This window comes from Enoplosus armatus, chromosome 12 (assembly GCF_043641665.1).
Source record: "Enoplosus armatus isolate fEnoArm2 chromosome 12, fEnoArm2.hap1, whole genome shotgun sequence".
Classification (NCBI taxonomy): Eukaryota; Metazoa; Chordata; class Actinopteri; order Centrarchiformes; family Enoplosidae; genus Enoplosus; species Enoplosus armatus.
Window position 1 is genome coordinate 17,593,771 of NC_092191.1, and position 22,895 is coordinate 17,616,665.

Below are 22,895 nucleotides of genomic sequence, written 5' to 3' on the forward strand. Positions count from 1 at the left end.
TGTTTTGAAGAGGTGTTGATTCAACTTTTTAGTTTCTCTACACTCATCGATGTGTGCTGACTTCTGAGTATGATCAAAACCAGAGAAAGACTCCATAACCAGGATAGTAGCGCACATGTGAGGATCAATAAACTCAGTCTATAACAATCAGAAGAACTTGGCAGGCGATGTGTTGACTTAACCAGCGCAAGCAGCGAAACTGAAAGGGGGATTTCCCCCATGCGCTCTTATCATCTGGGAAACAGACAGAAAATGTATCACTTATCTTTGCTTTCCACCGCCTGTTTACAGCAATATTGAACTGGAGACTGCTGTGTAGATTCTCCACCCACCCGGTCTTCTCTACGGATTGATAACCCTGTTGTGGTTTGGTCCTGTTTGGCACAGAGAGGCGTGCTTTGATCCCAGCCCAGGCTCTCTCTGGGAGTGACGTGCCTAAAATTGAGGATTAATGCATCGTTCAAGCGGCTTCTGACAGCCCCAATTTTGATCTTGAGTGTGTGCCAGTGTCTGTTGAGCGGAGGGGAGACCATACCACAAATAACCCCCCCCATCTATATTCGTGTAATCACAAACACACAGTATATGCTATTTTAGCACAATGATAAGTGTTTTTGTGCGACACCTGGTCTGTCACTGTAGTCACTGAATGGGTGGCAAAGTGAACTGGCACTGGGTAGGCCGACTGACTGACCGACTGGCAACAGGCCAGAACAGATGGCCACGAGTTTCACTTGCAACACAACACAGTGGCAGGCAGTTGTGGAGATAACACCTCTGTCTAATAATAAAAAATCCCTGGTTCCCTAGGTGACCCCTTTAGTGCCTGCAGCCTTTTTAATTACATGTGAATCCCAGTCTACAGAGAGAGAGACAGAGACGGAGAGAGAGAGAGAGAGAGAGCACTGTGACGGGATAGAGATGTTGTTAAACCATCAGCCCTGCTTTCTGTCTCCCTCCCTCCCTCCCTCCCGACAGAAAGCTGTGGCTGGCTGGTGACTCATCCTCCCCATAAAGCAAGCTGGATCCATGGGCTACCTACAAAGTTTAACATTTAATTACTCCTACTACTCAAATGGATTCATTTGTTATTCTAAAACACATGAGGTAACTTAGGTAATCACGCAGCCAAGTGGACTGGCAATTTAACACCCAAATGATTGCAGTAAAATGTCGCAGAATTGTGTCTTTACCTATTTGGGCCAAAGGGAGCTTCTGCACAGGAACAAGTTTCTGGCCCATTCCTGTTGTTGAAAATTTAATATTGTCATCATTAAATATATATTCTGTTGGCTGCTTGGATAAACCTCTGTTGTGCTCTAATGACCTTTGACTAGCTTCCTTCCTTTTCCCTCTGTGCTGTGTTGTAATTTTGTTAATGAAAACTATAGACAAACATATTCATCAATGCCATTTTTTTGCAACGACGAAAGTAAAATACTGCTGATAAAAAGGTAGTGAAACTGGGGGAAAACAACATAACCTTGTATTATTGTTCAGGAAGAAAGAGGACACAAAAATACAAGGAGACATAAAAGTCAACGTAATGACATATTGATTGACCAATAGCATATTTTGGAAGCCAAACCATGTGCATCTTCTGTATGTGTGAACTTGTATAGTATGGCACATCGCCAAGACATGCAGAATAACAAGAAGTCAACAATTGCATTAAGTTGTTAGTTGGTTGGAACACATTGATCATTTGTTAGTTCATGTCCTGGCTGCTTTGCGTTGTTGTGAGCTGCTCGTTTCTTCAGAAAATCCTCTCTGTGGTTAAAACAGCGACAGAAATCCCAGCATGCAAAGCTGAAAGATTTGAATCTCTGAAATGAGCATATTGGAGGGTGTGTTCATAAAATAAAATAAAAAAAGATTTGTAACATTGGAAACATTACACAGTAAACATGACTACAAAGCAACTATTTTCTAAGACTCAAGAAAGACCAGAATACAAAGAACTTAAATACAGTCAACAGAGAAAAAGACAGCATGTGCCATATTGTCTTCTTTATGCCCCACAATATTCATTTCTAAACAGGCCCCCACACTGTTGTTGTCTCTAACACTACAGTTTCCTTTGTGCTTGAATGTGATGGGTCTTTGTGAATCATACTTGCCTAGCAGGGAGTGCCTGAATGAAGTCAGTGAGTGTTGCAGACAGGCTCTCAAGGAAAGTGGGTGACTGGATAGCTATTTGTTTGCTTTGTCTTTCTTCCTCTCCTTTGACTCTGGCTCAGATTGATCACAATTTAATGCAGCAGGACTGGTGGGAAAAGTGGGTCAGGAGGAAGTTTTAGCAAACTTGGCCTGGGAGTTGTTGACTTTTTGTGGGGAGTCTTGCTGTAGAGGCAAGGTTTTCTTTTTTTTTTTGGGGGGGGGGGGGGGTGCGTGAGGTGAGGTGAGGTGAAAGGAAGGAGGGAGATTTTTAAAGGTCACAAGTTGTTGTAGACCCATGAAAGAAGCACAGAATTGAGCTTGTGTCTGATCTTAGCCGCCTTATGTTGCTTGTTTATTTTCATCTGCCTCTGTGTTGTGCAACATGGAGAGGTGTCCACAGAGACCCTCTGACATAGTACTTTTTTCTGATTAAATACTGTGTATTTCTCTGTACTTGTCTTCTTTGTTCCTCACCCATACTGGATCCAGTGTGACAGCTCTCTTCTATTAGTGTGCCAATGCCCAGTGTGCCAATCAAAAATGTTTTTAACTTCTATATAGTTGTTTGTACTTTGTAGGTATGTGTTTTATTTAATAATGAACAGATTGAATGTGTAGCAGCATGCTGAAACAGGGCTGACTGAAGACATTTTACTGCACTATGGCTTGTCAAAGCATCTGTGCCATGTCACCTTCCATGAAGAATTTGGCCATAAATCCGACAATATGAATCCTGATTTAGCATCACACATTCTCAACAAGTTGTAGGCTGAATAGAGTAGAGTTTGATTATAGAGTTGCTTTCTCGGTTGATCACTCACTTTCTTGCCAGTCGTTGATGATTCCTGGATGTTGCCTGTCGTTGGTATTATCGTACCTGCAGACCAAAGAAAGAATAAAGACACAAGTAGAAATGCAGTGTGGCAGCAGTGAGTGCTGCTTTGTCGGTCATGCTTTTCATCCTCAGATGCTACAGCGTGTCACATTGTTTTAGCCATGTTTCTAATCTGTTTCTGTTTCCCCGTCTCTTGTTCTTTCTCTTTCCCACAGGCTCTGCAGCCTCACACTGAAAAAGCTGGTCGTCCTCAAAGAACTGGACAAAGAGCTGAACTCCCTGTCTATAGCTGTCAAAATACAGGTGGGTGGGTTAATCTCCCGTGTGCGATGAGAGTAACAGACTCGATTGCAAAACAATTGAAAGCAGTGTGCCACGTTCTTGACTCTGTGGCTCACTGTTTCTCTATTCTTTGCTGGGGCTGTGCTCCGTTGAACATCATCACAAAGCCTAGACGAGGATAAGACATGCTACTAATCCTGCCGATTGATAAAAACCTCCTTAGCTGCACTGGAAGCTCTGGTGAGTCACATCCACTCAGGTGCTTTAAATGGCAGACTTGCATTACCACTCTAAGCAAGAGCATTAGCACCTTAAGACGGATTGTGCATCGTACATTGATTGCTAATGCATTCTTGTGACTACGGGTGCGCAGTCCTAACATGTGTTTCCTAATCTCAGGGTCGTTTTATCTTAAAATGCATCTTGTGGTCACATCGCATAGGATTTAAATGCCAAATATCACTTCTTATGTCTTACCAATATTGCAATAAAGAGATACTGCAAAATTGACATAATTAATTGCAAAAAGCAGCAGTTGGCTGGGTAAATGAAGGGAGAAGAAGGGAGATAGTGTGTTTTACAGTGTGAACATCTTCACTGGCACGTGTTTGTGTGAACAACCCTGTTAGTTTTACAGGTACTGTAGCTTTGCTGCTCACTAAAGAAGCTTACATTTTGTTTGCTTGCTGCGATAGAGTTACAACTTACTCCCTCCATGCTGTCGTGTAGCGGGACGATAGCTGCAGAGGTTACTTGAGGTTAGATGTGTTTCCTCCTTGCCGTCACTGGAGCAACACGTTCAGCGATTACCCTTTACATGGAATTCAAAGTCTTCCTAGAGCACAGAGGGAACTTTTTAGACTGCGAGACAAAGCATCTCCCTCGCAGAGTAATGTTTTGCTTGACTGCCATATTGTTGGCAGAGAGTCCCCGCCCCTGTCAGTGTCCTCGTGTCTTTGTATTTTTGTGTGTATGTAATTGTATGGGAGACTGTGAAAGAAAAGGAAATAAAATATTTGAGAAAAATAAAGCAAATAAAAAAGTGATTGGTTTTTTATAGGTCAAGACAGCAGCTGTGAACCAATATACTGTTTCTTATATTGTTCCAATATTGTGTCAAACATATTACTATTATTGTTTTTCAACTGCATCATAATCATAGAAACTGACACCCCAAGTGTTGATCTGAAATAGTGCAATATATATACTGCACCCCAACTGTCAAACTCAAGATGATGGTCCACTGCTTCTGAAACAGTCGGTTCTGAGAGAGCGTTAAGGCCTGTGAGTACACCTTGAGTTTACACATACGATCACACTGCCCTGAGGTGGTCATGTGGAAATAATTTTCAAGGAAAAAAGTCATTCAAACTTTCTTGATTGCAGTTGCGCAGAAAATCCGCACAGAAGAGAATTAGACTGGCCTAAATGTGAGAAGAGAGGAGGAAGCCAACTTTGTCTATAACTTGTACCTGAAAGGGTCTGTTCCATCTCAACAGTGTGAGCAAAATATTTTGTATAACATTTTGTGGATCTAAGGATTGCCAGCAGTAGATTATGATATGCATGCCGTGTTGGGCAATTAAAATAATAAAACATGAGAACATCGGCAAGAGCAATTAACACCGTTCTGCCCTACAAATCCAAAATGCAGTAACCACATATTTGGTCATATTTGACTTTTTGACATCTGATCTTACCTAAAACATCATGGAAAATTAACAAGAACTAAAGAACAAAGGTAAAAACCAAACTGCAGTGACTGCACTCTAGCTTGTCTAATCTAGGTCTGTGACAATGATTAATACTCAGCATAAAAAGGCAGGCATGAATCAAGGGTTTACAACTTATGTAGCTGTTTGACTGAGAGGCTTCAAACTTCAAACCCTTTTTTTTTTTTTTTTAACCAACTTCACTGTTTCTATAGTTACTGCTCTCTGCTTTCATGCCTCAGTAATTGACCATTTTTCTGTCCCACTCTCAATGTTGTCCCCCTCATTATGAAATTTAATAGAAATTTTATGCAGTACTGGGTGATTCTATTTAAAGAGAAACAAATCATCCCCCCTCCTTTTACTGTCATCCTGAAGGAGAAAGCAACCAACCAAGTGTGGCTTTATCCATGAGCTACGTTGTCCCCAGAGCGTGAAATCTCTCCATTTCTGCTGAGCCTCCCTTAGGACAGCCGAGCAAAGCTCTGTTCACCACAGCTCCGGAACTGGAGCATTAAATGCAATTTCCAGCAGGTTTGGTTAGAGAGAACAGAGACACTGAGGGGATAAAGAGACAGTTGGAGAAGATGACAGGGGAATAAGAGGGTTTTGTTTTCAGACAGTGAATGACAAAGCCTCATTACCGCATGTCATCGGCTCCCTGTTCAGCATACAGTGGCCGTCTCTTTTCTCTCTCTGGGTCTCATGAGGTTGAGTGGCCTGCATGCACGCACAGCCCTTGTAATGGCTGACCATTTGGATGGCCTCCCAAAGCCACAGCAGAAGGGATGATGAGACCGCAGTGTAGTCTCCGGGAGGCTCTGTGTTCCCTGGGAGATAGTCGCCTGTCTCTTCTCACCCTCGAGACCGCTGGGTCACTTCAAGTAGCTTCCTCAGACAAACCTCTGCTACATTTTCTGCACATCGGGTTACAGCGTGGTGTACTGCACGTGCACTCCATGATTCTGCATTTTGTGTCCTGTCTTTTTCCGTGTGCAGTTGCCTGAGGTTGTAGCCAGACATTCATGTCAGCTGGATTATGATGGGAAAGGCGTGCAATCCTCATTTCAGTGCAAGCCGCTGTCCAAAGCACTTCCATTTGCAGATATGATCCAATTGTGTGTGTGCGTGCATGTCTGTATAGGTGTGTGTTGGGTGAAAGCAGAAGCCTCGAACGCCTTTAAAACCTCTCTAATACAATTGCATGAGCTCTTGTCCTGACCTTAAATCACTTCCTGTCACTGCTGCAAACAGGGGAGCCAATTTAGAGAATTTAACATGTTTAACAAAAAGTAACCTTGAGAAGAAGTCTAAAGTGGAACTTGTTTTCCCACAGGCTTGTGGAGCTTGGTAGAGTAGAGGGGCTGTAACGTCCCCCCATGTGGCCCCAGAAAGACAGTGGAGAAGCTTGTAGCAGGGGAGAGAGGGCGAGAGAAGGGGGGGCAAAGGACATTCAGTACAAGCTTTCCTTGCCAAGGCCCTGTATTGTTAATACATGTCAGGCAGTTTGAAAGTGCTCAGCTTTTGTGCCCTGATTCATTGTACCAGCCACTGAGCATGAGAAAGGAGTGCATACAGGGCCTCTTTGTGGAGCTCAAGTTAGTGACAAGATCAGACTCAGACAGAGATTTACCCTCTTTTTTTTTTCATTATACACAAAACAAGAGCTGCAGCTACTGTCAAATGTACTGTCAGCACGTCCTTCTCTGGAACATATTGAGCCATTAGGCTGGATTTAAAAAAGTGCTTATTACTACTGAATGCTTTGCAAGTGTCAGCAAAGCTAAATATTCTCTATTCCCTTAAGTTCTTCAAAGCTTTGTGTCTATTCTTTCAAGTTTCATTTCATGCTTGGTAAACTATTGACATTGCAGTAAATGTTCTTTTGAAATGTTCTTGTACTTTGTGAGGCAGACTAGAACGCTGTTATGTGTATTGCATGCTTGTGTTTGAACAAGTTTGTAGACTTGGAAGTTTTCAACTTCATGTATGATGTGGAATTGTATGAGAAATGAAAGATCTGAATAATTAGCTAAAGATTGTAAAAAAAATAAAATAAAAAAACAGATATTGTACCATCAGGCAAACATCTCCTGTTGAATATTGAGATAATACTCATTTAGGGAATATAACTACATATCTGAAATAGATACATCAGTGGTTATTGCACAGCCATTATACTGGTTTATTGGATAAAACTAGCATTGTTTATCGCAACCACCATCTCCGGCCATGACCTAGAGCACCCTTTACTTTCAGCTGCTCAATCTGTACCAGTGACATATGAAAAGAGGTCGTGGAAGCGGAGGTTGGACATTGAGACATCAGATGCTTGACGTAAACAGCATGATACTGTGTCGTGGAGAAACTTTCTTTAACTGTATTTCATTTTGATAAAGTAATTATTGTATTAAAATAGTACCAGAGATACATAATTTTACAACTAGATCATTATTTTTCAGGATTTAGAGTTTCCAGTTTAGCTCACCTGAAGATCTGTGTCGGAGGAAACCCACATGAGCAGAGTAGACCGACAGAACAACAAATTCTGAACAAGAATGACCAGGGCTAATAATCAATCCCAGGGCTCTCTTTCTCTGTGACAAAAGTGCTAATGGCCTCCTGAAATATATTCAGTTCACTCAAATATTCAGAGGCTGCTTGCAGAAGATAAAATTGGAAGTTGGAGAATACCATAACACCAGCTTAGTCGTCAAAGAGCTTTCATTTTCACTGGAGAAGAAAATGGATTTGTGTGGTGTCAGTTCTGTTTTGCCAGACTTATCAATTGCAATTAGACCGAAAAAGACTGGAGTAAAAATACAAAAATTACAAAGCATTGTGCCTGTATGAAACATTTCGATGCTTCAGTAAGTTTGAAGTCCTCATGCATGTGTTGTATCTGCAGAGGCACCGCTGCATTTCTTTTAAATAAAGCTAACACCCTCTGATATCCTGTGATGATTCCTCAGTACACACCCGACCACGTCATTTGGTATCTGTTACATGACTTAGCAGCTCTGATGACATTAGGATCCAATGTCGTGCCCACTGCATCGGACTATTAAAGAGTTTCTCCCCGGGGTATTAAGCCAGATACAGGATATTCTTACTGCTCCACGCTGCTCACCAAGTCTTACTTAATTCTATTGGCAGGTTTAGCAGATACCTGAACTAAGCTTTGAGGCCAAATATATTACACAACAGATGCCTGTCTTCAGCACTCACAGCTTGACATTAAATCATGAAACCCGAGACTTGACAAGCTGTTTCTGTTCTCACATTCACACTTTGATTCCCTGTTTCAAGATTATAAGAGTTGGAAAAAGAAGCTTGGTTGAAGAATTAAAATGTAACTTGATGAGGAACTTTAATCTGGGGCTCGTAAGAGAAACATGCTCAGGGCTGAGACGGGTCCTCTGAGGACACGCGGTGTGTCACTGTCCTTACATTTGGAAGAGACTTCTACAACCTGTGGCATTTAAGTCCCTGTGCTGTTTGGCCACACCAACTCTGTGCCAACTGCCAGAATTAGCTCAGGTCATGTGTCTGTCTCAGCCAGGATAGCAAGCATTAGATAATAAAACTAAACTTGGTTTTGATTAGCAGCTTGAAACAGTAGCTGTGAATTTCTAATAGAGATCCTTGGCAACAGCATACAACCTGACAGCAGTTATATAAATATATGTGAACGTCTCTAATATATTAACTTTGACTTTTACAGTCATAGTTCCACCTGGATCAATGGATCATTTGGATCATCTGGATCATCTCAAGGCATGATTAATAATGCTAGCCAGTTGTTTCTAAGATGCTGAGGGGCAGCAGTAGCTGAGAGTTTGAAGCTTGTGATTCGGTTGCTGCTGGTTTGAATCCTTACGTAAGTTAGGAAAACCGGTGTAGGGAAAACTCTGAACACCAGCTCTTGATATGTTCCTAATCAGGGCATCTGACTCCTGTTTCATTTGTTCGAGTAGCTCTGTTCTCTAGGAAGCAGTGAAGGAGTGGAGGACTGTTTGTACTGGGCTGCCTCAAGGTGTGATACTGCATAAATGTGTGAATGTGAAGCAGTCTGGTACTAGAATAAGGCTTGCACACTAGATATTGCATATTAAGCAACATAAGATGAGGGATTTCGGGGGATTTTCTTTTATTCCAAAGGGAGCATACTGAATTTTAATGAGTTTGCTTCCTCAAAACAAACGATTGTCAGTTTCATACCAGAATAGATTTATGCCAATGTCAAGCTCGCTGCCAAAACAAACCAGGAAGTCCCTGGTGTATAATTGTTTATATGTAGCATTTATTAAGTGTGCTTCCAATGAAACTTTGCTTTACTTTGTCTTCCAGGGTTCTAAGCGTCTTCTGCGATCAAATGAGTATGTCCTCCCACCCAGTGGACTGATGGAGACAGATCTGGAGCTCACATTCTCACTACAGGCAAGCACTCTGACATTATACTGTGAATTCTCACACTCATATGGCAGTTACTTGACAGGCAAGATTGTGTTGAAGCTTTTATCCGCACTGGTGTCCCTTTTTAACCTTTAGCAAAAGTGTTAAGTTCAAAATATCCATGTGTATTTATATATATGTGTGTTGACAATATTCTGTGAAGACGAAATCGGGCTCAGTTGTTTCATATCAGCCTGTACCACAATTCTTCATGTTGTTTTGTGGTCCGAGGAGGTGTTAACTCTTGTGGTAGGGGGTCAGGAAGAACTGTTGTTATTGTTGAATTCATCATTGTTGAAGTCACTGAAGCAGAATTTTTATGACTTTTTTATGGGTTTTTTTTTATGACTTTATTTGAATATTTGAAATAATAAACACTGCATGCATGCTGACTATTTGCAGAATGGAATAGCTAGACAGCTATAAAGGTGAACTAAGCCAAGTTGTGGGAAACAGACATGACGTTTTTAGATAGAAAAGTTGTACATTTTACCAAAAACTGCAAAATCTAAAAAGGCTAAAATCCCACTTGCGTAAAGTCTAGAAAAAGATGTTGATCTGACGAGCTATTATTGTGTGAAGATTATAGATCAAGAAGGCAAGAAAAGTCAATATGAAGATCAAGTTCTGGCAGTCAGAGACAATAAGACTCCAGAGGAAACAGACAAGAAGGAGAAAAAGAGAAAGTGTGAGGATGAAATACTGATTCTCTGAGAGAAATTTAGTTGAGGTGAGGAGCAATGTCTGGATGAGCGTTCACCAACAGTTCAGCCACAGTCCAGCAGACAGACTACAGAAGATTTTTTTTTAATAGTTCAGTCAGTAAGAATGCAGGATCTGATATCCACCATGTTGGTTCATTGCTGACATCTGAGTACAGGGAGACTGGCTGTGTTTTTACATGAACTTGAACCGGGGGTGTGTGTGTGTGTGTGTGTGTGTGTGTGTGTGTGTGTGTGTGTGTGTGTGTGTGTGTGTGTGTGTGTGTGTGTGTGTGTGTGTGTGTGTGTGTGTGTGTGTGTGTGTGTGTGTGTGTGTGTGTGTGTGTGTGTGTGTGTGTTATCTCTACATCATCAGTTCACACACATCTTTAAAGTGATGAAGGAAAAAACAACATTAGAATAAACAGATAGTGAATACATGCAATCTTGTTTTATTATTTCGGTTGTTTGGGTGAAAAATGTCATTTCCAAGCAGTAGACGCTTAATACAGACACATGACTACTTGTTTCTGTTGTTGCGCATGGCAGGTCACCATTGAAGAATTGGTTTTTCTTAACAGTAACAAAAACAATGTGTTGAAATAAGTCTGCACGTGGGTTTTCATCTCAGTCCTGATGAATATATAATGTGGTCTGCATTGTTTATCTAATTTTATTTTTTTATTTTCAGTACCCCCATTTTTTGAAGAGGGATGCCAACAGACTGCAGATTATGCTGCAGAGGAGGAAACGCTACAAGAATCGAACCATCCTGGGCTACAAAACTTTGGCTGTGGGAGTCATCAATATGGCTGAGGTACTGCGCAGCGCCTCAACTGGTGCATCACTGTCAATCGTTTCATTTCATGTTTCTTTGTCAGCCGTTTAATTTCTCTTGAGAGACATATCATTTGGCTCTGAGCATGTGATTGCATTCGGCTCTTCTCTGACAGTGATTGACATGGCTATTAGTGTCTGTGTGCCATGTCTTGGTTGCTAGAGAGAGGGCCTTCTGTGTTATACATCATTTCAGATGATTCATGCTCATCACACATACTGCTGTGTGTGATTATGGGCCATCTGGAGTCTTCATATGCACTTGTCTGAAAACAGTGCATTCGGCTATGCTTTGCAAAAATAATGGACTCGGAGTTTTGTTTTTGACGTAGAGATGTACGATTAAGTTATTTTTTCCTGATCCTAGTCCATGCAGTGAGGACAGCCAGGCTGTATGTATGTTTGGCCACTGGGCCATCAAGATTTCATTTTGTTATGCCCGAAGTGATTCTACTTGCTTTGCTTACAAATGCCTATCAAATATTGAAACAGCTGGCTGCGGTTCATTTAACCGCTCTGTGAGTCATTCACTTGCAACACTGTGCAGAACCAATGTGTTCCACTACTGTGGATTACAGTAAACAAATGATTGGAAATTGGGCTTCGTAAAAGAAGATACAGATCAATTAAAATGCCTTGCTCAGGACATAATGAGACAGAGATTTTTGCATAGATATTGAGCGTCACACTGATGTGGAATGGAGAAACATGGAGGTAACATTTCTCCAATTCTAATTACAGCAGCTGATGCACCCAGTTACTCTCCAGCAGTAGTCCCAGGACAGGAATTGACTGACATCAGAAAACAAGACTAATGCATTATTGCATTTTAAAATACCACTCAACTGCTGTGCTGTTTTGGTGCTTGCTGCAGTGAAACAACCCACAGACGTCTATGAATAAAGCTAGATTGGCCATTATTGGATCCTGTTGGGTAATTATGTTGTCATCTGCTGTGGAGTAAACTCTCTCGTGCCCTCATTCTGAATCTATCGGGGCATTATGTGAGAGGAAGTCACTTATTGGACTTTGCAGGCAGCATTCAAGTGCACCCCTGCCAGTGTTTGAGCAAAATGAGCCCTACTCCCTGTGCAGCGATTCATCAAGTGAAATATTGAAAGTACCCCCCAGATAGAGCTTAGATTTAAAGCTCATCCCTTCTCATCTGATTCAAAACTGTTTATACAAACTGTGTTATACAGTGTGACTGGGTGATGTGAGCAAATTGGCTCGCCTCATTTAGACATTCACAATGGAAAAGCAGCATTGTGTTAATGAAGATTTGTTTAGAGATAGCATAGCTGACAGCTTGTAATCACTCTGTAAATCTCTGCGAGCATGAAGCAGTGTAACAGAAGCCATCTCTGTCTCTGTTGGATCAGTGTGAAGTCCTTTTATCCTGCCTGCCTGCTGAAGAGATATAGTTTGTTCCATGCTGCTTCGACATGGCTCCACAGTGATTGATAGATGCCGGAATTGTACAAGACATGAAGGCATCTCAGCTAAAGAGGACTTGGTGTTTAGACAGATGAAATCCATATATCAAGTCATGTGTTGTATTTATTCAAGAGGAGATAACATTATCGGGAACATTGCAGGCGAGGGATCAAATATAACTAAAGCGTCTCGTATGAATTGGTTTAGAGCCCATTTTGTATCTTAAAATCAATGGTCGGCCTCAATGTTAATCTTCCTATGTCCAGGTGATGCAACACCCGACAGACGGAGGACAGATTCTGGGTCTCCATAGCAACGTGAAGGAGGCGCCAGTGCGTGTGGCCGAGATCAGCGTGTACTCGCTGTCCAGCCAGCCCATCGACCACGAGGACGGCAGCGGCCAGGCTGGCCGCAAGACCAAAACTTCAGGTGGGCACAGTCATCTCCCGCCCCCCTATGTGGGTCTGTTAGACAGGCCTGTACCCATGCTGCCCGGCCAAATCCTGTCTGTAATTTCAGCCTTTGCCCTGCAGCCAGGCCTCCCTGCCCAGGCCTCCTTCTTCCCTCCTTCCACATGGCTCCTATTTCCCAACCTGAGGACAGAATGAACTCTGTTAATCCCAAGCCAACCTATAGCCAAGGATATGTTATTCTCTTCAGCTATGGTTGTAATGTTGAACAGATTTAGGGCCTGTTACCTTACACTGTTCTAATTCTGGACGGAGAGAAATGTTGGGCCCTGCTCAGACTCTACCCCTTCATCCTGCTATTGCTGATCCCTCGCTGTTCTGGATGTTATTAAGGAGGCCACTCAAACATAACAGATGAGCTCATGCACCAAGTATTAAACTAGTGTCACTCTGAGGAAAGGAAAGATGTTTATCTTTCTCCTCTTTGCAGTGATCCTTAATTACATCCATCCCATCTAAGAACATAGAACAGGATGTTTCATAGGCAAAAGGAAGTAAGAAAAAAAGATCCTCCATCACCTGATCTGTCCCCAGCTGTCAAATACGCAGTTAAAATCTGCCTCTTAAGGAATGTGGCTGTTCAAACCAATAAAATCTGCCATTAAACAAAAGAACGGCAATAAAAATGTTTGAACCACTACAACCCCACTGTCATTAAAACTTAATCAGAATGTGAGACATGGCTCATAAAAGGAGCTCGGCAAATCTAATTTGCATATAATAAGAGTTTCGTTACATTTCAGGAAGCAAATGTAGCATTTAATTATGTGCACAGAAAATGTTTCTGCATTACCATATATTCTGTTCATTAGTCTTGCCAAGTAGTCAAAACAATTCACTCCTGATGAACTGTGTAGAATAGGACAGGAAATTAAGGAAGATGGAAAATTGTGTTCGGGCTCACCATGATATTTGTGAAAAGTACACAATATACTGGAAGTATCATTGTCATTATAGTAGAATTATACCAATTTTTAATTTCCTAATGGCAGTGTAAGAACAACATTTACTGAAGTAGGTTTCATATGGAGATTAGGAGGCTTTATTTCACTCTGAACTAATTGCGTCCTATAGGAATTTTTTAATAAGGCTGTGACCTGGGCACTCTGCTCGCCTCTTTTAGGTCACCAAGTTTTAAAAAGATGTGTCTGTGGTAAACTTGCAAAATCTGTACAGATGTAATGCTGCCTAATATAATGTTGGACATGTATCCCTGTGTTTTGATGTTTTTCTGTGCTTGCCTACCTCAGACCGCTCCCCAGACATGGATAACTATTCTGAGGAGGACGATGACAGCTACTCGTCAGAGCAGGAAGCCAGTGATGACGCGGTTCATGGCCAGGTCAGTGCCAGAAAATACTTAGGCACCGACAAATGTGCAATACCCAGTGCAATTACATACATATAAGAAATTCAGTAAATGAGAGTCTACTTTTCTACTGAAATGCTGTTGCATAGTTACATATTCTAGTAATGTTATAGGAAATTCAATAGGGGAATTTGTCAGAAGCAGTTGTCCTTTCAGAATATTTAGTGTTTTCTACATTTAGCTTAAATGTATGCAGATAGAAGTGTAGGGGCACTTTGATATTGAGATTTCAGATATTTCATTCTTCCTTTCTGTATTTCAGGATCTTTATGACGAAGACGATGAGGTCAGGAAGCCCAAGAAACCCCGGAGGAAAATGATCCGAACCACCTCCATGACCAGGGTTAGTTGCCTCCTTTTCCACCGCATGGAGCTTGATGCTTGCCAATCATTGACTATGAGAATAACTCAAGACCTGTGTTTGCTGTTATACAAGCTTTTAAGGGAAATCACACACTGTGTTCCATTTGTTCGAGCCATTAGGATGACGTGGATGAGCATGTAAATGAACACTGTGGGCTCACTGGACTGATTCTAATGGTCTTTACATAGAGCGGCTGTGAATGAGTAATCCACAGGACAGTTACTGGGAGAACTGATAAGCCAGAGCCCAGCTGTCATGCATGTTTAATCGTTATTTTCTTTTTCTCATAATTGCTTGTTTTTCCTTTCTGTTACAGCAACCTAACTTTAAGCAGAAGTTTGTGGCCTTGCTGAAGAGGTTCAAGGTAACAGATGAGGTGAGTGTGAAAAGAATAATTGCCTTTGTTTTGATTGACACCCGGGAGAACACGGTCAATGTCAAAGCAAACCATGTGGTGAATTTTAGAGGGGTACAGCATCCTTCTCAGTGCACCCGCCTGGAATTTCCTTCAGTCCTTCTGTTATGAAGTCAGCTGTGGAACGTATCAGTTATTAATTGCCCTCGGGGCAGGAGAAAATAATCTCGGTATTGACTGTCTAAATAGCACATCGCTACATCACTGCTAATGTGCTCCTGACTGAAGAAATCACTGCCACAACAGAGGTGCAAGCCATCATTAAGGTGCTAGGCTGCATTACGTCTGTGCTCATGGATGTATGATTCATACATCGCCATTAGCGTCGATTCTTATGCAGAATCCATTAACAACCTTATTCTCTACCACTTAATCTAATGATAAATGTAGGCTCATGTGCTTGTCCTATTTAGGTTTGTGTTTTTCTTCTCTCAAGTCCTTTGGAATAAATGTTGCTGTGGATTCTACATAATGGCTTGTAATCAGGTCATCAGCAGGATGGCGACCTTTTGTGTGCAGCAACCCCTAGATGTCCATCTGTGTTAGGCCATTATATAATAATAATTACCATTGAACTGTGAAATCTATAGGAGTAATTGTGATATCCTTGTCTCCCCTCTTTCTTCTTCTTTCTGACATCAAAAACAGTCCATAGATTACATCAACAAAGATGTTTAAAAGATTAGCTTCTAAATTTAGATATGTACTGTTGATCTGCCTTTTTACTCATCCCTTTCGGTTTATATGTAACCAAAACTATTTGGACCAAGAGACTTTTGTGAGTGATTTAACCTAGTGATGAGTTTAAGAGCCTCTGGGCCATCTGAGTTGTGTGTTGCTGGATGGTTCAGGAAGCACCAGGTGGCTCGATGATCTTTTATCAAGTTCCCTGTCTCTAATCCCTTCCTTGTGGCTGGGCAGTGTGCAGGGCTACAGCTCTATAAATACATAGCCAGGAGGAGGAGAGGGGACAGACTGTGTTTATCTGCTCCCTGCCAGCTTCTGCACTTATGGAGTGGCATTAATCACCTGATTAGTCTGCAAGCCTGCCTGTGTGCAGTTCCTATGATATACATCCCCACTGTGCAGCTGGCAGATCAAGGCTCAGCACCTTAGCGCTCCTCTAGCACTCACTTACCTTTTAATTGGCCTGCTTAGGTCCAAGGCAGGGATGTATTTATAGCATAGATTTTTCCATTTTATAGCCTTCAGTGGTCTTGTCCATTCTGTGAGCTCCATTAGCTAAACTGTGAAAGTGATTAGCTAATGCACAACACCAGTCATTCCCTACATTTATTTAATCCATGACCATAATTACAAATCCCAGATTGCAGTGTACTGATGTGTTGATGATGTGTCGATCCTGTGCGGCAGGTCCTGGACTCTGACCCAGTCGACCAGACCCAGGAGGTAGAGGAGGATCTGGACTTACTCTATGACAGCCTAGAGGTGTACAACCAGAGCGACAGTGGGCCAGAGATGGAGGACAACGAGAGTGTCCTGAGCACGCCCAAGCCCAAACTCAAGTAAGTCCATACTCTACCTCTTTCCTCAAAGGCCATCTTTTCTTATATTGCCTAATACTTCTCGATATTGAATTTGAAACCTGAAAGTTTTGTTGGCAAATATTGAAGAAAAAGGTATTTACAAAATATCAAAAGTTGACACCCTTCCTTAAATTGAAAAAAAGAAAAGTACCCTCTCTGACCCACAGTAGTAAAGTTGTTAGATTTCTCTAATTCAATCCTTTGTTTCTGTTTTCAGGCCGTTTTTTGAAGGGATGTCTCACTCCAGCTCTCAGACAGAAATAGGAAGCATACACAGCCAAAAAAGCCAGCAGAGAGAGCTGTCATGTCCTGTAAGTTGATCACCAGGCACTCTGTTAACAAACCCGTCTGATGCCTTTCAGTTCGACTGTTTACCCACAAAGTTCTGCCTCTCAATTGCTAGAGAGGTTCTTTTTGTAAACAGTGTTATGTAAAAGAATTGCCCCTGGGCACTGTTTAAATGTCTGACAGTCCTCTGTGCTTATTATGGTCCAGGGATTCCCGAGGACCATGATACTACAGGCAAGATATTCAGAGCATGAGCGCAATGCAGGCCACCAGCTCCCACCCCTGCAGAACAGGATGGGGGCCTAGAGTCCTTACCCTTTTCACCCCCACAGTCCTCCAGTATTTATAGGGACTGACACCGAATGACCCTTCCACCACCATCAACACACACACACACTCACACACACACACAAATATGCTCCCATGCTCAGAGAGAAGATTGGATGGAGCAATCCCTGAACTCCTACTCAGAGATTTATGGCCCATTGGAAACAACAAGGGCAGAGAGATAGACATGTTGAGTCTGATGGCTATAGAGGGAGTGCTGTTTATAAATATCTGGGAATCCATTTTAGCCTGTAATAAAACAGCTCGCAGCATTTCAGACTGCCATAGACCTCCATTTTGCTCAATAAATGTCTCCAGTGGAACTTCATAAACACGTCTCGCAGGCAAAATGGAAAGTCTTTGATCTAATATTGAAATGAATTAAACTAGATGTTACAAGATGCACTTAAACACTGTTAGTCAAGCAAACTTGAGCACACAAGTGTGTCAGTTATTCTTGTGGGGTTTGTGTATTAGTAGGCAGCTGTAGTGAAACGTTTTCGAGATATTAATACTCGCCAGCTCTGCCACTCTCTGCGGAGCTACCACTGTGAAATTAGTCAATTACGCTTCCTAAGAGGGTCAATCTTGACCTGAGCAGATGGAGCACGGCACTCCCATTTAGAGCTGTGACATTTTGCCATTTAAATTCACCAGAGAAGTGACTGACCTCCATGGTTAAAAATGCCCTGATGTGTGTGTTTGCCCTGCAGAGTGGAGACTTTCTGACCGTGGACAGATGTAAAGTGCAAGGAGCCCGGTATCAAGATGACAGCATCACAGACACAACTGTTGGGGTATGTTTTTTGGAACAGTAGTTGTACTTTTTGTTTTTTTCTAAACTAAATCCCCCTTGACCATCTCTATCTCAGATTTTTCTTTTCTAACCCCCTACCCTCTCCACTTGAGTGCCCTTTCTCCCATGGGTCTTTGTTGTTTTCCAAGAAAAAACAAAGAGGGAGGGAGTGTGCAAGGGCAGGCAAACCAAACAGCACAGTCATCCATTATGGATCAGTAGAGCAGACAAGGCAGCCCCATGCTGGATAAACCCTGACTGATGAGGATCGAAAGGGGAGCGTTTGTGTTTGTTGTTGTCTTTGTGCCGTCGGGTCAGTCTAACCTTGTTCGTCTAACCCCGACTCCCCCTCTGAGCGCCGGGCAGCCAGCTTGGCACACCGCTCCACTACCCCAATTCAAACGGAATATCTGAGCTGCAGGAACAGTGTATCCCCAGCCACCTGCTAAGAGACCGTGACTTTTTATCTCGTCTGTCATGGTGGGCTCGCATCATTATCTCCAACCTCAACGGCTAAGCTCAATTATTCAGCGTGCCAGCACCTCTCTACCTCCCTCCCCACCTCATCTCTTTCAGCTCTTGCCCTTAAAATGCCGGCTGCAGACGCACCACACACAAAAACCCAGAAAGAATACAGAACGTACCTGAAGCCTGAGAGAGAGACTGGTGTAGTTTGATGTATGATAAACATCAGTATTGTCCTCTTACATACAGCCCTCTTGGCTCATCTTTGCCCCCCCCCCCCTTTTGGTTCAGGAACCAGAGACTGACGACAGCGGGCCAGGGCCGGGGGAGGTGAGCAGCTGGGATGTCAACACTGAACGGATGACCAGCACTGTTGGCAAGCTCTGCAAGACAGAGTCCCAAAACCACATGTCTCCCAGGTACAGTGCTGAACAGTACATCTGGAAACATGCACACACGTTATGTCATCATGTATGCTGAAGTTACTGTAGATGTTTTATCTTTTTTGTGTCACTTGTAATGAACTTCAGGGTCCTGTGGATTAGCTTTCTTGCTCTCTCTGTCGTGTATTTTGAGCTCCTTGTGTTTCTTCCTCAGTAAAGTGGATAACAGGCTTCAGAGGCGTCCTCGCAGCACCTCTATGAAAGACAGACAGAACTCCAAGGCCCAGAGCGACAGGACCAGCAGCATGGAGAGCGAGTGCTCTCCAGACTCTCGACTAATAGCACAGGTGAACAACTCACAGATGTGTGTTCTTTACATGTGTTTTCAGTCCAGTGGAAATGTGGCTGGCTTGTGTCGGTCTCAAGACTCTCTGCTTCTCACTTGTCTCAAAGGTTCCCAGGAAGTCTGTGTATGACCAGCTGAACCAGATCCTCATCTCTGACGAACGCCTTCCTGAGAGCATCATCCTCATCAACACCATGGAGTGGCAAGGACAGGTGTGTGTTCTCCGATACACAAAGCACTTCAATCATAAACTCGCTTCCCCTCATCTTTTGCAGTAGAAACATGCAGGATACGGTTTACTTGCTAGCCATGCTACAAGCTTTTCCTGACACTATTGCAAAAAGACAGATATACAAAAGCAGTATTGTTTGGAGTGTACTCTCTGTGGCATGTTTTTCCTGCTTTCTTTCCAACCCGATCGGCCCTGCCTCTTGTATATCCATTAACTCATCGTGTCCCTCTCGTGTGTGTTTCTGTGCAGTATGTATCCGAGTTGCTCCATGAACAGGGCCAGCCCATTGTGTCCACCTGCTCTGCTGCCGATGTTCAGGCTGCCTTCAACACCATCGTTACTCGCATCCAGAGATTGTGAGTCGCATACATACATACATACACATACACAGGCACTGAATGACACGAGCCACCAGAAAGTGTGATCTTGTTGCTTGTTATCTCGGAGTAGTCTTCGCCAAAATGTGTCTATGGTGGCTCACTGGCAGAGTAGTCCAGGAACGCTATCGCTCTTGCTGCTGAAGTGCTCTCTGTCTGCGAACCCATTCTATCAGAATGTGCCTGTTTTCTCTCTTGGATCCATCTGCTCGGCTGCCATCTCCTCAGGAAGTCATGTCAGTGGGAGACGAGACTGTCTCCGTCTGCTATGCTGCTTCTGTTAAACCTGTTTTCTTCTTCTTCTTTAATCCAGCTGAACTGCCACATTTCCACTCTTTACACACCTGCTCCTCGGTCAACCTGTTTACTCCAGCTGGGACTGTGTCATGTAGAGCCATCTCTGATGTTAACATGCTTGCTCAGTGCTGTTTCTACTTTAGCTGGCTGCAGGTTTTTCCTCCAATGTTGTCACTGAGAGTAAACTACTTAACAACGTTAAGTCCTTAAGGTAGTCCTTAAAAACACTTAAATGAAATGAAAATGGTGTTGCAATTTTCTCTTTAACTTGAGAAAGACTTGCAGATACTTGCAAGTACCTGATAATGCAAATCATAACGTAATCTGGGTCTTAAGAAAGGTAAGACCGGTTTTAAACCAGGAAAAACCCTGCTGAGATATAAATCTTTCTTTCAGATTCTCTCGCGCACCCCTCTCTGACCCACAGCTTTCATGATTTGGAAAGCTTTCTCTTAATTACTCATTAACCTCTCTCCTCATCTTAACCTTTGCAGCTGTAACTGCAACGCACAGACACCACCAACGATGAAGGTGGCGGTGGCAGGCGACCAGAGTTACCTCAGCACCATCCTGAGATTCTTTGTGGAGCAGCTGGCCAACAAGACACCTGACTGGCTCAGTTATATACGCTTCCTTGTGATCCCCATAGGTACGTCATCCAGGATCAGAACAAATACCAGCCAAACATGCTTCCTATTTTTAGCATTGTTTTATACATTCAGTCTTTCTCTGCTTTCTTGCAGGCTCTCATCCCCTGGCAAAGTATGTGGCCTCCTTTGACAGCAGGTTCAACAGCATCTTTATGGACACCGCATGGAGGGAGCTGTTCTGCAGGACGGAACGGCCCGCCTCAGGTAGGATGCACAGCGTTGGCGTCTGGCTAGAAAAAAAGTCTGCGTGTCTAATGTTCAGCCAACTTGAAAGGGAAAGAAATGGGGTCAGAGGATGGGTCAGGGGCTGATGGATGGGAAGAATCCAATTGCAAAAGACAGCTACAGCCTTCTGCAGTGTAGAGAATGGCTCTACATCATGCCACTACTCCTCCTCCTCCCTGTAAACTGTCTGCTGCAGCTTTAGAAGACCACCAGGCTGTCAGAACTCTGACTCAGATATTTACCCCAAAGATTGTCAAAATGGATTGTAATATATATTCCCTTTGGTTTTAGCTTTAAAGCTCATCACCATTTGCCATTTGCAACCAATAGATATTTTAATACCATTAAAATGATCAAATGCAGGATTAATCCAAGAGGCAAAAACAAAGAGATTTGCATTATTAATCTGTTTATTCTAGGACTATTTTGTAGAATTAAAGCTTTTTTTCCTATTAGATTTGAATTCATTTTTACACCCACTTGCAGTTTGTAAGTCTTACAATTGTTTGCTCACACGCACATCCATGTTTAAGCCTTTATTCCCATCGTTCTCCTCAATTCTCACTCGCTCTGCCCAAACAAGCCTGATAATCCTTACCCATCTCCACCTATTAATTCACTTAATTTACACCCCGTAGGTGCAAGAGTTACAGTCCCACACATCCTGTTGAATCATCTCAAAAGGGGTTCTAAGAAAAAAATAACAGATGTGAAAAAAGGACATTGACATCATTGACATTAGCTGCCATCACAACACAAAAGGCTGTGTTTGGATAGGATTGGCTGTGTGCTTTCATTCATACAGAGAATCAGTTTAAACTGCAGACAGGCAACAGGTCAAAATATATGGACATTCACAATCTGGCCGTGTTTCCACATTTTAAGTTGTCAAAAATGTGTGCTGGGCTGCATGTGACCCGCAGGCTTCCTGTTTGACACACAATTCATCTTGTGTGTCGTATGGCCGACTTCACCCACATTTCTGTGACATTTTACTCTCGACACCCCCCCCCCCCCACACACCTCTTTAATTCAGTGGAATGAAAATGATTGATGCACAGTCTCAGAGCGATCTGCTGTATGTGAAAATTAGCATTTGCGTCGATTGTCTGGCAGCTTGTTAGTCAGACGTGAAGCAGGAGAGGCGCGTTGTTAACAGCCTGTCTCTCTGCTCCCTGCAGATAACATAGACGTAGCGGCACGAGTCGTTCAGTATCTGGCCGGTGCCAACGTGTCCCACCAGTTCCCCATCTCAGAAGCCATGCTCACCTACAAACAGAAGAGGTAAAGCAACGTTGATTATTTATGTTTGAGCACACTCATGTCCTGCATATGTGTGTGTGTGTGTGCGCATGTATGTTTTGGTGCTTTTTGTGTGGTCTTTTGTAGCATGCCTGCGTTGTAATGATCTCTAACTTGGAGGACTGATATTGATGTTCAGTATGTCTATTTTCTCATTAAAAATGAGTCCTAGAACAAATATGGCTACGACTGATCATCAGCTGAACTGCATGAGGAAGATGTTTAAATGCATATGCATGCAAGCAGGCACATATATTAAACACGCACATACAAGTGGTTGTGATGATAATGATGCTCAGTTCAGTTGTCACTGTGTGTTTATGACATAAACAAGTCCAGAAGACGTAGGCTCTGGTCCATTTCGGGTTCACTGTTTGATAAAAGGTTTATGGCCGATTGATACATTTGACAAGTTTTCAGATCTTCACAGGCCTCTGCTCGTCTCACAAACACACAGACGCACTCAACAGACAGTCTGTTGCATTTCTGTGTGCATTTATTTGTTTTCTTTCTGAGGTTTGACCAAACCCTCCCCCTCTTTCTAAGAGTGGCTTCCTATTGGTCAGAAGGTACTAAATACAACACGCAGTTTTAACACTGTTGCATTCCTTCTTCCCCCTTTC

At 42.7% G+C, this 22,895-nt stretch overlaps 1 protein-coding gene across 1 annotated transcript in view; it reads left to right on the forward strand.

The window, feature by feature from the left end:
* LOC139293966 (phosphofurin acidic cluster sorting protein 2-like) overlaps positions 1-22,895 on the forward strand; it is a 42,937-nt gene that overhangs the window by 16,142 nt on the left and 3,900 nt on the right. Inside the window, exons 2-18 of the mRNA XM_070915683.1 lie at positions 3,211-3,298; positions 9,340-9,429; positions 10,837-10,962; positions 12,686-12,848; positions 14,152-14,231; positions 14,521-14,601; positions 14,939-14,998; positions 16,412-16,563; positions 16,802-16,895; positions 17,913-17,996; positions 18,752-18,879; positions 19,058-19,190; positions 19,297-19,401; positions 19,671-19,777; positions 20,590-20,744; positions 20,839-20,949; positions 22,152-22,254. Of these exons, the coding sequence (XP_070771784.1) occupies positions 3,211-3,298; positions 9,340-9,429; positions 10,837-10,962; positions 12,686-12,848; positions 14,152-14,231; positions 14,521-14,601; positions 14,939-14,998; positions 16,412-16,563; positions 16,802-16,895; positions 17,913-17,996; positions 18,752-18,879; positions 19,058-19,190; positions 19,297-19,401; positions 19,671-19,777; positions 20,590-20,744; positions 20,839-20,949; positions 22,152-22,254 (1,860 nt within the window). The remainder of the gene's footprint in view (positions 1-3,210; positions 3,299-9,339; positions 9,430-10,836; positions 10,963-12,685; positions 12,849-14,151; positions 14,232-14,520; positions 14,602-14,938; positions 14,999-16,411; positions 16,564-16,801; positions 16,896-17,912; positions 17,997-18,751; positions 18,880-19,057; positions 19,191-19,296; positions 19,402-19,670; positions 19,778-20,589; positions 20,745-20,838; positions 20,950-22,151; positions 22,255-22,895) is intronic.